Source organism: Epinephelus moara, chromosome 8 (genome assembly GCF_006386435.1).
Source record: "Epinephelus moara isolate mb chromosome 8, YSFRI_EMoa_1.0, whole genome shotgun sequence".
Lineage (NCBI taxonomy): Eukaryota > Metazoa > Chordata > Actinopteri > Perciformes > Serranidae > Epinephelus > Epinephelus moara.
The window spans coordinates 22,724,650-22,738,469 of NC_065513.1; the positions used below are offsets into that span (position 1 = coordinate 22,724,650).

At 37.8% G+C, this 13,820-nt stretch overlaps 1 protein-coding gene across 1 annotated transcript; it reads left to right on the top strand.

Moving 5' to 3' along the window:
- The first annotated feature begins 7,374 nt into the window (after positions 1-7,374).
- vamp5 (vesicle-associated membrane protein 5) lies at positions 7,375-13,820 on the top strand. The gene is made up of 3 exons (XM_050051223.1): positions 7,375-7,652; positions 10,459-10,602; positions 12,970-13,820. The coding sequence occupies exons 1-3, from the start codon at positions 7,650-7,652 to the stop codon at positions 13,126-13,128; spliced, it is 306 nt and encodes a 101-aa protein (XP_049907180.1). The 5' UTR covers positions 7,375-7,649; the 3' UTR covers positions 13,129-13,820.

Sequence of the window (13,820 nt, forward strand, 5' to 3'; positions counted from 1 at the left end):
GATGGAAGAAATGGGGCAACATTGTTAGTATTTATTATTATATTTATACAGTACTGCTAATTTTTATATGGAGTAGCTACTATGCTACTATTAATATAATGTGCATTATTACTGTCTCGGGGAACCAAACATCAGGCTACATTGTATTATGAATAAATAAACTTTCTTTAAAAAAAGATTTCATTGAGTTTTATTGGAAAAACAAATGTACAGGTACAAATAATCTGTAAACAGATAAATATGCATGGAAACACTTCTGATATTCTGCAAAATCACATGATTGTAAAATTCTTAAAATCCATAACCTTCTACAGCTCTGTTTCATCAGCTGTCCACTATATTTAGTTTCATATCATCATCCAAAGCTGGGAGGACATTGGAGGATTTTGGACCATTATTCTGTCCAATGTCTTTAAATATATAAAGCAGAGATATTGCAGCTTTTGACTTCTTCCACTAACCTCAGTGTTCCTGCTGCTGTGAATGTGCTGTGAAGCAGCAGAGGTCACTGAAGAGGGCACTGAGCGAAAACAAGCATAGCTTTGTAAGGCATGAGAGCTCTGCACTTTAACATATGGCTTTGATACTTTGATTCAATAAACACGGCACCAGGGTCAGCTGTTAGAGGTCAGATTTCAGGACAGTGTCTGTTCACACACTTTGAGCCAACCAGCTGAGAGATCATTTACAGCCCCTCTATGGTTCCCCTTGCTGGGCCTGTGTCAACCAATAGGCCCTCAGAAATCACAGTTTATAACTAGAAAATGATATTCCAAAACACAGACATATTTCTGAAGTGTGTTTGCAGACTGCAGCCAAGATCCTGTGTATCTCACCTTCTACCTCTCTCTGCTGTTAGACCACTACTTTAATTTCAAAGAGGTCAAAATAATTCCCATTATGAACAATAAATAGGCACCATGGTCTCACCTGTATTCTTGCAACAGCCTTTAACTTGTTAATGCAGGTATCTATTCTTTCAGAGGCTATTTATTTAGTTTTTCACATCTGCTATATTCTTGTCCTGTTTTATTAACAGAATCTATCTATCTAACTATCTATGTATCTATCTTTTTCTCCCTTGTTGTTTGCCACAAGATGGAGACAGACAGTCCGACTGCTCTGAGACTTGGGTAAGTAGATATGTGGGGATTCCCTGCAGCCTCGACGGATGGTGGTTCAGATCTGCTTATGGTGAAACCATGAAGGGCATAATGGCACACTGTCTCACACTTTTGGTTTCTGTTCCGTCCATTGCCCTTCTTTAGTGATACAAATAAAACAAAGCTACAGTGTAGTCATAATAGAGAAACAAAATGTTGGTGGAGTATTTGAAATACTCTAATCCCCTCACAGGACGTTTGACTTTGTAAACATTTAAACAAAAGTGGGTCATATTAGTTTGAGTACTGCAGAGAATGCAGTGAGAAAGAAAAGGGTGGTATAACCTACAACAAATCAGGCCCAGCTGGTGAGGCTAGGGGCCAGAATGCCTTCACTGTGCACACATCTGTTTTCAAATATGAAGAGATGAAACTCTAAGGTCTACTAACTGATATATCTGTTGTTAGTTTTTTATAAAATTTTCTTGATTACATTTCTGTTATTTAAATTATTTTAATGATTTTAAAAGAAATATACTGCAAAATAAACTGCAGTCAAACCAAACACCTGTAAGAGGATTACTGAGCAAGGCAAAACAAAAATTCGGGCAGACTGTTTAACATGTTGCAACAGGCCCACCTCTCCTGTTGACTCAACAACAGTGAACCTCTGTGTCCCATCAGAATGGATCTGCTGTTTTGTCGATTGGTAGTGACTCAACTATTAAGGTTTTATCCCCATGACAAAAGGCCTGATGAGTTTTCGGAACAACACCCCCTTAGACAAACACAAACAAAAAAATCCACTGAAAGCCCATTTGTGACTGATGGGAAATGAGCCTGGCCTCAGACTGCTGTAGTCATGCGGATGTGAGTCTTCCATCCATGGACGAGTATTTGACAATGATGCGAAGGGAGGGTGGTCAGCATGCTGAATATGGCCTTTGTTTTTGCTCAGCTTTTTCCTGAAGAAGCCTTTTGTTGGCCGGGTCTCTGACCCCAGCAGCTCTGAACTGACAAAGTCTCACGTGTTACCTCAGTTAGAAAAAAATGGTAAATACTGTATCCCAGATTATTATGGTAATTATGTGATCACTCTGATAATGCAATAGTGAACTTAATCTGAGGTATACTAGAGGCTGATGTAGGTTAACAAGGTCAGCGCTGACAGATTTGGATTGAGGTTGATGATACAGTGTTGCCATTCAATCTTCTTAATATAGCATATCATTTAATATACTTTTACTTTACTACTACTTGCTACACTATACTATGGTGGATATACAACACTACATAGCTATACTACATACTATAGCCGACTATACTGTACTCTACACTACACTACACTACACTACACTGCACTACACTGCACTATACTATTCTATACTATACTATACTATAATTTATGGTAGGTGTAATATTATATAATAGTACACTCTTACTATACTATACTATACTATACTATACTATACTATATGGTTTAGTACACTACAATAAAGTATAGAATGCTACAACATTCCTATACTACATTTTACTATTGTATGTGTAATATTATATGATATAGTATACTAGTACACTACTACTATACTATACTACATTACTATACTACATTTTACTATTGCTCCACTGCATTATACCATTGTATGTGTAACATTGTATAATATAGTATACTAGTACATTCTTACTATGCTATGCTATGCTATACTATACTATACTATACTATACTATACTATACTATACTATACTATACTAAACTATACTAAACTATACTATACTATTCTATACTGTACTATACTACTACACTACATTACTATACTACATTTTACTATTGTGTGATGTAATATTGTATTATATACTGTACTAGAACACCACTCTCCCCTAGTATACTTATATACTTACTTGTAATGTATTATACCATACTTCAAATACTGTACTTTTATGCATGGAATGATATAATCATGTATAGTATACAACTACACTTAACTACATAACACTACAGTACTACAATATACTATACTTTACTATTGTGGACTAGACTACACAAGAGTATACTGTACAAAACAACACAATACTAAACTCTACAAAACTATTCTGTACTACCGTAAACTATACTGTATGAAGGTATACCATTATACTTAGTATTTAGTATTTAATAGACTGTAATACAATACTGCACTGAACTACTACACTATATTATTGTATACTATAACAAACTACAGGCCAACTCTAGCATTATATAACATATTATATTACGATATGCTATACAACACTATTAAACTTTATCACTGCAGTAATAGTATTAATGGTCATATTGGTCGTAAAAGTAGTAGGAGACTGAGTGACACCACCCTAAATCAGTGCCTTGATAGTGTTTTTGTAATCACTGGTTTAGCTTGGTTTGGGTAGAAACACATGTTATGGTAAATAGAAACAGTTACAGGACTAGGCTGTTTCCTGCTTCCCCTCTGATAACAGCACATTATCAGTTATATGAGGTGTATTTTCAGGTTCGTTGTATTTGTTCATGGTTTACTACGTTTGTGTTGTCAAATGGTGAGGCTCTAACTGCTTTACATGGACCCATCCCGGTGAGGATTATGGCTGGCAAATTTTTTCATTTAAAATGAAACAGTTCTTTTAGGTATACATTTTCTAGGCTTTTGTAATTTAAATGAAATAAAAACACAACAATTCCAACTCAATATCTAAATGGAAAATCCATTACACGTCACATACTTTTCCCACAGCACTTTCATGTAAGCCTTTCTAGTTCTGTATTTAGTTTCACATCCCTATTGGGCTGTGTCCTCTTACCATTTGCTGCTCAGCATCCCAGTGCTTACAAGGGGCATCATATTCAACCTTTAAACGATATGTAACAAAATAATCTGTAAAAAAGTATGTGGTACAAAGACAATGATTCACAATCTTTGAAAGCTGTGTGAGCTTAAATTAGTTTATGGACATAAGCACAAGCCTTTGAGAGTTCAAAACTATTACAGCACCTGGGCAATATATGTGTGTCAATCAAAACCACTGTTTTCATAGAGCCAGTGGCATGAAGCTCGGGGGGATTTTGACCTATCACAAAGTTCACAGGAAAAAGAGGATTTAGCTCTTTAAGGTTTTTAGAAAGAAATGTATGAATTACCCTACTTCCACTTTCTGATATTTCTTTACTTTCAATGCCCTATTTCCTCCCCCTATTTTAGCTTAAGATCCTCTATTTGTTTACATCCTCTTTTTGCATCCTTTGATACGGATTATAAGGACTGTAGCACAGCAGTGCAGTAATGAATTAATCACATAACAACTTCATATTAACAAAGTATGTCTTGAGCTCTCAGTTGTGTTTGAACCTCTTCCATAATCAGAGGTAATGGGGTCTGTCTAATGGTGTTTTGTTTGGCATTTAACTATGAACATGAATGAATCGAAGACTGTTGGAAAGAATTTCAATTATCTGTGTGAGTGACGCAGTTGAGCTACAATGGAGTTGTGTTGTCTGCCTGTCAGCTCCTTATCATGAGTGTGGCAGGGACACACACATAGCAGTAGCAGTTGGGATTAAAAGCCTGTGTAGTCTCCTATGCCATGCAGTTTTAGAAACTGATGACTAACCCAGGAAACCAATGGAGACATTTGGTCTGTTTGGGTCTTGATTTGACTGAACACATTTCAAGACTAACTGTATGTAACTGTACCACGTTTTAGAGCCACAAGGAAGTCTATTGCAAGACAAGGACACCATTGTATTCTTTTCAATTAAAAGAAAAAGGATTCCAGTTAAATGATACTATACAGATATCAACACTAAAGGCCAGGTCACAATATATTGCAGAATTCTATGGTAAGAAATAAAGCACCATAAAGTGCAAAAGGTCATATTAAATGTACTTTTTCGTGCTTCAGACATACTGTAAGTCCCAGTGGGGATATTATATAAACATTACACATATTTCTCACAAGGGTGGACCAGCAATCACCTTCATGAAATCTTACACAGCCCATAAGAGGCAACACCCCTCAGTGAGCAAACAGCACACAATGTTTTGCAGTAAGTCTGCAAAGGCCTGCTAGAAATGGACTCATCAAATGTTCACGCCATGACAAAGATGCAACAAGAACATGAATCCAATGCTGCCAAACTGTAACTGAACAGACAGCGAACAGGGTAAAGGCATATCTGTGTGTTTATGATACATCTGCTATGCAGCTCTTTGTTTTCCTGCTGTGTGAAGGAGATTAGGGAATATTGCAATAGAGTCCAGTGCTGGTGCATTCAGGTGCCCTTAGTAATTTAGAGACCAAGTCAAGCACAGAAGCATTGTCAGCTAAATAAACTAACATACTGTTATTTCAGAATGTAACATAATTTTATATGTTACTGGATTACTGATGCATTAACATGTAAGATGCATTTTATTGTTGTAGCTAGCTGAGTTGGAACTCATGTTCACCATATACTGTTGAGTAATGCTTCATGTGTTAGGTAATCATGGTTTGAATGTAAATGCAATGTATGGAATGGTAACTAAGTACATTTACCCATGCACTGTACTTAAATAAAGTACGGATACCTCAAAATTTTACTTAAATGTTTCCATTGTATACAACTTCATACTGATCCGCTACTATTTGACATTAGGTGTTAGTTAATTTAATTGACAAAATATGAATCAACTAGTAAATTATGATGGATTTTAGGTTTGAAAGATACTCAGCAATATATTAAGTATTTCCACCTTTACTATCTGCAGCATTAATGGTGCTTACGCAATGATGCATCACTGATTATATTCTGGTGATAATATATATTATACTGATTATTCTGCATAATGACTTTATTTTGGGCAGTCTGAGTATGTTTTGATGCTAATACTTATGTACTTTTGCTAAAACGTCCAGTGAGTAGGATTTAGGGGGATATATTGGCAGAAATGAAATAAGAATCATGTTTTCATTACCTTCGAATGAGCCGTGAATATCTACATAGGGAGTGGGTCCTCATCCATGGAGATTGCCATGTTGCACCACCATGTATCTACAGTTGCCCAGAACAGACAAACAAAACACGGGCTCTAGATCACAGCCCCAGCATGATGAAAAACTGGCGTCAGAAAACCATTGATTTTTTCGTAAAATTAAATTTCATTGCTTTTACCGGTTTAAATTGCCGAGTCCATTTGTTTTGGAGAGGAAGACACCCTGTGGATAATTTGGCTCCTGCTAAAAACCTCCAGACCATCTCATCAGAAATAAGTTTAGCAAACATTAAGTTATCAGAGAAAATAGGTGAGCATATATTAACAGATGCCTGGCTTTGGTTGCTACAACTAATTTCCCCCTTCATGACAACTGTGCAGGGGTGAATTTTTGTATAACTCACCTATTTACATTTTATCAAGGCTTAAAGGTAAGTATAATTAAGACTGGGCCGCTTTGTATGACAGGCTGTCTGCTGATAGTGTCCTTGGTTTCTCAGTCAGATGCACCCCTCGCTCCTGCACAGCACCAGTTTCTCACCCAAAAATGGTACCTTCTGGCTCCAAAAAACCCCAGGATGGTGACAGTTGAAAGGCTTAGGCCTCAAAACTGAAATCCACAAACCAATGGGTAATTACATCCATTATTTTTGGATGCCACTAATTCCCCTTAAATCTTACATACTGTTCCTTCAAGTGCGTTTTGAATGCAGACTTGTATGCTACTTGTAACAGAGTATTTTTACACTATTGCTATTTTTATTTTAGGAAAAGATCCGAGTACTTCAGTCACTAAAGCCGTCAAAGAATTTTTGATGAAATTGGCTTTCCTATTTTTACTACTTCATTGTGTCCTCTTGAGTAGTTTAAGCTATGGCAAAACAGTGCTTCGTCAGTAAACATAAGGCAACAGAAGTAACTAGTACCTATAGCTGTTAAATACATGTGACAAACTTTTTTTTTTTTAAATCTCTATTTTTGCCTGAAATGTAACTGAGTTATGATTAAAGTATCCTAACATAAAATGGAAATACTCAAGTAAAGTATCCCAAAACAGCAGTTTGGTAAATGTATGGCTAGATATTTTGTATCACTGTAAGTAAGCCTTCATGGAATATGGTAAATTGGGGGAAATCCAGCGCATCTCGGTCAGTTCTAGCTAATAGAGCCATCAACCAACAAATCATTAAGTCGTCAAATCCGGGGAAGTCCGGACTTTATCGAATCAGCATTGTGGTCACGTGATCACCTTCTGTAATTGTAAGATTTCCGGGAATACCCTGAACGCATCATAATTAGACTGCACTGAAGTCAAACAACAGGCAGAGAGACGACCGCAGCTCGGGAGAAGTGAAAGTGACAGAGGAAGAGTGCAAACAAAAAATAACAAACCGCAAGTAGCTACTCGCTTGTTTGACGACAGAAGGTGGAACATTCAGGCAGGTTGAAAACTCCAGAGCTGGTATGCTGTGTTTCCTGTTTCTAAAGTTGACTGGAGTCGCACTATAAATGCATTGGATCCGGTGACAGCTTCGACACAAACACAAGAGACGAGACAAACATGGTGAGTCAATATCGATCTCCTATTTGTTTTAATGGCTAACAGCTTCGATGAATAAAGACAGAGAGGGAACATTGTTTTGACAGACTGCTTTTTAAAAGTGTGATTTGACCTTTTATAACCTGCGGGCAAAGTCCCACACGGTAATAGTGGGTAAATGGTACACGGCAGCTGTCAACTGTTGCGTCTTCCATTTTAAATGACGAATATTTAAGCAGAAAATAATTAAACTGAGATTCAACATGCTTTTTTATTTAGTTGGAAACACGGTGTGAGGTCGAAATACACCGAGGTAAATTTTAAATAGATAAATACACTTAAGTGAATACAAAAATATATTAAAAAGACACTTAATAAAAGCATGATAATTGTCTTTTCAGGGTTGATATAGAGTAAGTTAATGTAATGAAGGTGAAAAAAGCAGTAGGTGTGACGTAAGACATAAATGAAATAGACACAGTTATTAAAGTAAGATATATAGAATTTGTTCTCTAGTGGGTCCTCTCTTGCATTTTTGTCTTTTTCAAGATGAAGGCAGTTCATGAAGTCATGATGGGTTTTTCATGCATTTCTGGCTTTCAACAGCTGCTGGGTTACATCCCAATAACTCCCCTTAAATATGAATGAACATAACCCAAGATTAATCATTAGCTAAGACGACAGCAGTTGCTTTCACTGTTCAAATATCAGAGAGCATACTACACTATCATGAACGTGCTATAACCTGATGTGGGTGTGGTTTCTCTGGATAATGCCAGGTACATTAATGCAGGCAGGAGGGAGGGAGGGAGGGAGTGAGGGAAGGAAGGAAGCAAGGAGGGGAACTGGAATGGGCAGCAGTTCCTGTGCTAAGACGTCGCCGGCTGAATTTTAAACACACACTATTGTTCAGTTACCATTTGGTAGGGCCAAAATGTAGATAACTGGGCTTTCAGGGCATCCATTAATCAGTTTCCACCAGCCATTGATATGACTTTTACTGTTCTTAGCCCACAGTGAACTGATGCATGCAGTGTGTTTTAACAGGAAATGACAGTGAGTTATGAACCAAATCGAGAAGCAGAGAGCACATTTGTTTTGCTCTATTTGTCAGTTTCCTGTTCCTGCCAACTTCTGAGATGCTGCCTTCCTCTCATGGCGCACAGGGCAAAGGTGAAGGAGAAACCTGTCAGATACAAATTGCTTTGAGGTCAAACTACTCTCTAAATATCCCGTTCCAGGGTTCTTATCAATCTGTAGTTACCCTGTTGTTGTTGTTGTTTTGCCCTGTGGTGCTGCCTGGTTTCTGCAGGAACGTATTCTTCATGATCTGGCAAACCTACTTAATTTTATTAGTTTTATGTCTCATAACCTGTTCCTCTTTTCACTTAAACATACTGTTTCAGTTTTGGGGAAGGTTACTGTGAATCACAATTGTGTTCAATAACATGCTTTTAAAACAGTTACCGGTATTTTAGTTATAAAGTTACAAATGAATGTACTCCTGCTTCAGTCCCCTTGAAAAAACATGTCACAGCAGGTTGTTCTGCTTTAATTCACTGCAGGGCTATTCCTGTGTTTATGAAACATTACGCCAGTCTGCTCTGTTTCAGTCAGACATACCTGTTTGGGGTTTTTTTCAGTTGACAGCCTGCTGGACAATAAGCTGTATGATATTCATTTTACTTACCTTTTTAAAAATTGTGCTAAACCAAAAACATGAAGGAAGTACAGATTTAAGAATCTAATTTAAAAAGGAGCTTAAACAGAAATTGCAGAGCTAATGCACCAATTAGCACAAATAAAAAACAGTCTGAGTAAATAAAGTTCTAGTGTGTAGGATTTGGTGGCATCTAGTGGTGAGGTTATAGTTTGTAACCAGTTGAAATTTCATTAGTGTGCAAAGCATGAAGGAGAACTGCAGTGGCAAACACAAAAACACAAATGACCCTATTTAAAAAGTGTTTGGTTTGTCCACTCTGGGCTGCTGTAGAAACAACACAGCAGACTCATTGGAAGAGGACCTGCTCAGAATGTAAATATAAACAGCTCATTCTAACGTAACAAAAAAAATAGAAATAGACATCTTTAATAGATTACATTGATTGGTAGGAACAAAACATTTACTGCAAACAAGCCTTCTCAAATTTAGGAGAGACTTGTGGGTAGCCATAGAACCCATTTTCATTCAAATATCTTGAGGTGAGAGTTCAGGGTACATCTTCAAAAATGGCCACGCCAGTTGTTCCTTCACAAAAATTTAGCCTGGCATTATGTAGCCCCTGTCCCGACAAGCTATGCCGACACAGTAGGTGTCAATAGATACTTCAAGTTGTCTAGCTTAACAAGATGTCACTGCCTTTGCAATGGGTGGGGCATGCCCACACTTCAAAAAATTCCACAACTCTAGTTTGTAACGCGGGCCTCATGACTTCATCAGGGGTTGTTTTCTCAGACTTGACTAAACTCCATAGCTACAGAAGACAATAAACTACTCAGCTCAAGAAGACTTGAATATTTCGGGTACATTAGATTTAATTACACCCTCTCTAAAACGACTTACAATAAGTGCATTCAAAGTTAGCAGGAACACGAGCTAGATGCCACTAAAACTTAGAAGTGCAACACTGAGACTTAAGTAAGGATTATTCTTAAGAAACAAATAGTTGAGACGGGGTGTTATACCAGGTATTACCATTACCAACCTTTCTGTCACTACCGAGAAGTTCAAACAATGCGAGCAGATACATTCTTGCAAAAAGTCCCAAATGACTGAATGAATTCACATTATGTCTCACTCTTTAACCATGTGTGTGTGTTGATTGCACAGGAGAATGGGAAGAGCCGCCTGCAGCAGGCCCACGAGGACGTGGAGGAGGTGAAGGTCATCATGCTGGACAACCTGCAAAAGGCAGATGAGAGATCTGGCAAACTGGACGACCTGGAGGATAGGTCTGTGAAGCTGGAGGAGAAGGTAAGCGGGAGGAGATCAGGGAAGCTGTCCAAGTGGAAAGAAAAAAATCATTACATAAAGTCAGACCACACCATTTTAACTAAGTGTGGAATTCTCTGGGTTATATGGATAAGGTGGATGACTGGAGCAAATTGCACACACACACACACACACACACACACACACACACTTTCCACAGGCATCCAGGGATTTAAAGTAGGAAATGTCATATTGATGTCTATAAATACATCTTAGGTGGAGCTGGAGAGGAAAACAAATGTACAATTTACATCCTGATTGTGTTTTATGGTGCTATTTTTAGAAAGGTATTTCCTATTGTTTCCTAAGATGAATGAACCGAGTTGGTCTCCCTGGGTATGACAGAGTGAGTCCAGGACATGCCACGAGGTGAATGTCCGTCCGGGGGTCGACAAGTGGGTCACTTCTTTCCCACATTGCCCTGCTGGTCAGTGTTACATAACACTGTTGAGCAGTTCTCAGACAACTTAAAAAAAGCAAACAGGCAGACAAATTTTAGTTTAAGATCCACTTGGATACATGCTTTAATTGCATGGATGATGACTGACAAACTAGGAAAGTGGTTCTCACACTGAAGTGCAGCTCATATCAGGATAAGTCCTCAGAATTTTGGCACCATGATAAAACTCAAAGCTGTACCAGTTTTATTTCAACAATAAATCAGATGAGCTTGCGACGTGAAAGGGGTCACTCATAGTGACAAACCCACAGAGAATTATCATCAGTTCTACGGAGCCTTTTAGCATCTTTCAGTTTATTGCTTTGGTGTTATGGCCCACAACATTGTTTTGCTTCACTCTCACTGCTGTTCTCCAACAGCAGCAGGCAGCTGTTTACAGTGAGAAACCTCTGATAGAAATTTTGCCTGCCCGGCACCAAACAACAGAACTTATATTGAATGACTGGCCATAAACAAGACACCAAATGAATGCTAATGTTGTGTCTTCTTGATATATACTCTTAAAAAAACACCTTCTTCATGACACCTTTATATAGTGATGATATATCATTGTTGTGTGAAAAAGGCAGCAGTGTCTGTAGAATCTGTAGGCATCAGTACAAGATTTTGGTATCATTCTGGTTTTGTAGTCCCGAGTAATAATTACCAAACATGTTTGAGTGGCAGGTAAAAAAGTCCATGTGGAGGGCAGCACAGTCGCAATGCATTAGCCAAAATGCAGTCTCGGAACCCATCAGCTATAGTTTGACGACAATTTAGCTTTTTGTGTTTTTTAATCTGCATTCATATTCAGATATTTGTCTATAGAGATTAGCCGAAATGACTGGCACCACTAGAGTCCTTACCAACTTCAACCTGAAATATTGGACTGAATCAAAACAGTAAAATATGAGCTGTAATCCAGAACAATGAGCTGAAAGAAGCTAAAATGCTCTGCAAAAGATAAGCGGAAGTGCTGAGTCAGGTGATAAGATTTGGCTTTATGAGGGACCCCTTTTCACATTACAAGCGGTTATTAAATCTTGTTAACTTTTATTTAAACATTTGTTGTATTGTATTCAAAATTTTAGTATTACTTTATTTAAACAGATAATCTCATTCCCAAGAGAGAAGACCTGGTCAAGACACAACAGCAACACTACACAAAGTTACTACTGCAGCCTAAAGTTTTATCATGGAGCTAAAATTCTGAGATCTTCACAGAGCTGCTTTCCTTGTTCATCTGTTCCTAATCCACGTCATCACAAAGTGCATTTTAGTGCTCATTGAGCTTAAGTCGAGTCTCCTGCCTGTTTGCTTTTTTAGTTCTTTGAGAACTGCTCAGCAGTCTGATGCAACATGGTCCAGTGGGGCAATGTAGGAGTCAGGTGATAAGTCTTTGTGGCTACACCTTTCATATCACATACCGTCATTTGATTCATTGTTGTTATAGAAAATGTAGATGGGTGCAGCTTTAAGTTTGCCATGGTCTCATACAGAGTCTTTACCTACAGAACTTTGTTAATCTGCCCATAGTCCATGTCAAACTGTAGCAAGGTTTGCTCTTTAGTTTGCGAATAAATACTCAGCAGTGTGATGTAACACTGCCCAACGAGGCAACGTTGGAACTATGTGACCTGCTTGTCTACACCCAGACACATGTGATCCATTATTAATATAAACATATTGAGTATAACCACTTTAAGAAAGGGAAAGAAGGGGAACAACTAAGAAATTTTCAAAAGAAGTTTTCTTTGTAGGCTTTGGAAGTTTTATAGAAGTTAGTATGCAGGCGATGGACAAATAAATCCATCCCACTGGCATAATATTCCAAATGTTCAAGACTATCAGACATTTAAAAACAACAACACCATGTAACATCTCCTATTTGTTTGTGTTTTCTCTTTCAGAGTAGAGCTTTTCAAAAGACCGCCAACCAGGTGATGCAAAAGAAACGATGGGAGAACAACAAGATGAAAGTGGTGTTTATCGTCATCGGAGTGGTAGCGGCCCTCATCATTATCGGACTTATAATCTTCGCTACTGTTGATGGCACAGGAGGAAATTAGCTCCTTTGCCGATGAAAAGAAAACAAGATATCGGGACTGAGGGACATGAAGCGGACAAAGATAAAAATGTCCAGGTAGAAGAGGAGAACAAACTGTGGGACTCTAGCATCTCGCCTGAACTGCTCAGTCTGCATATTTCTGTGTTTGAAGATATTTATGGGAGTATCAGTCCTACTCTTCATCAGTGTCAGTTGATATGGTACCATTGATTGCTCAGCTGCTTTGCTACTTTTTAAAATAACTTTTCGAAGGTCATGTCTCTGTGAGGCCTACATTAGAAGCACACACCAATCTTTGATCTAACGATTAGATCTAAATAAGAAGCACTTGGGCTTCACCCCACCAATTTCACAAAAACTATGAATAACTAATATTTTTAACCAAACGGATACTTTTGTACTTTTTGTTTGTATATAGTGCTTCACGTGCAAGTGCACCACACAAAGGAATAGAAAACTGTTATCAGTGGTCACTGAACTGAAGGCAGAGTCCATTTCACCAACAATCATTCGAGTCAATTGTCAGTGCAAGAAGATGGAGGAGAAAACAGAACAGGTGTAAAGTTGGTGAATATGTGCAGCTTCAGATAGCTTCAGATTGTAAAACAAAATTGAAAAGATTGTCAAATAAAATTTCATGTCAAAATGTGTGAAAAATGAAATGTCTATATCATTAAAATGTGTTTAATTGTG

Coding starts and splice junctions, on each gene's coding strand:
- vamp5 (XM_050051223.1), top strand. Junction 10,603..12,969: donor CTGTGAAGCTGGAGGAGAAG/GTAAGCGGGAGG, acceptor TTTCTCTTTCAG/AGTAGAGCTTTTCAAAAGAC.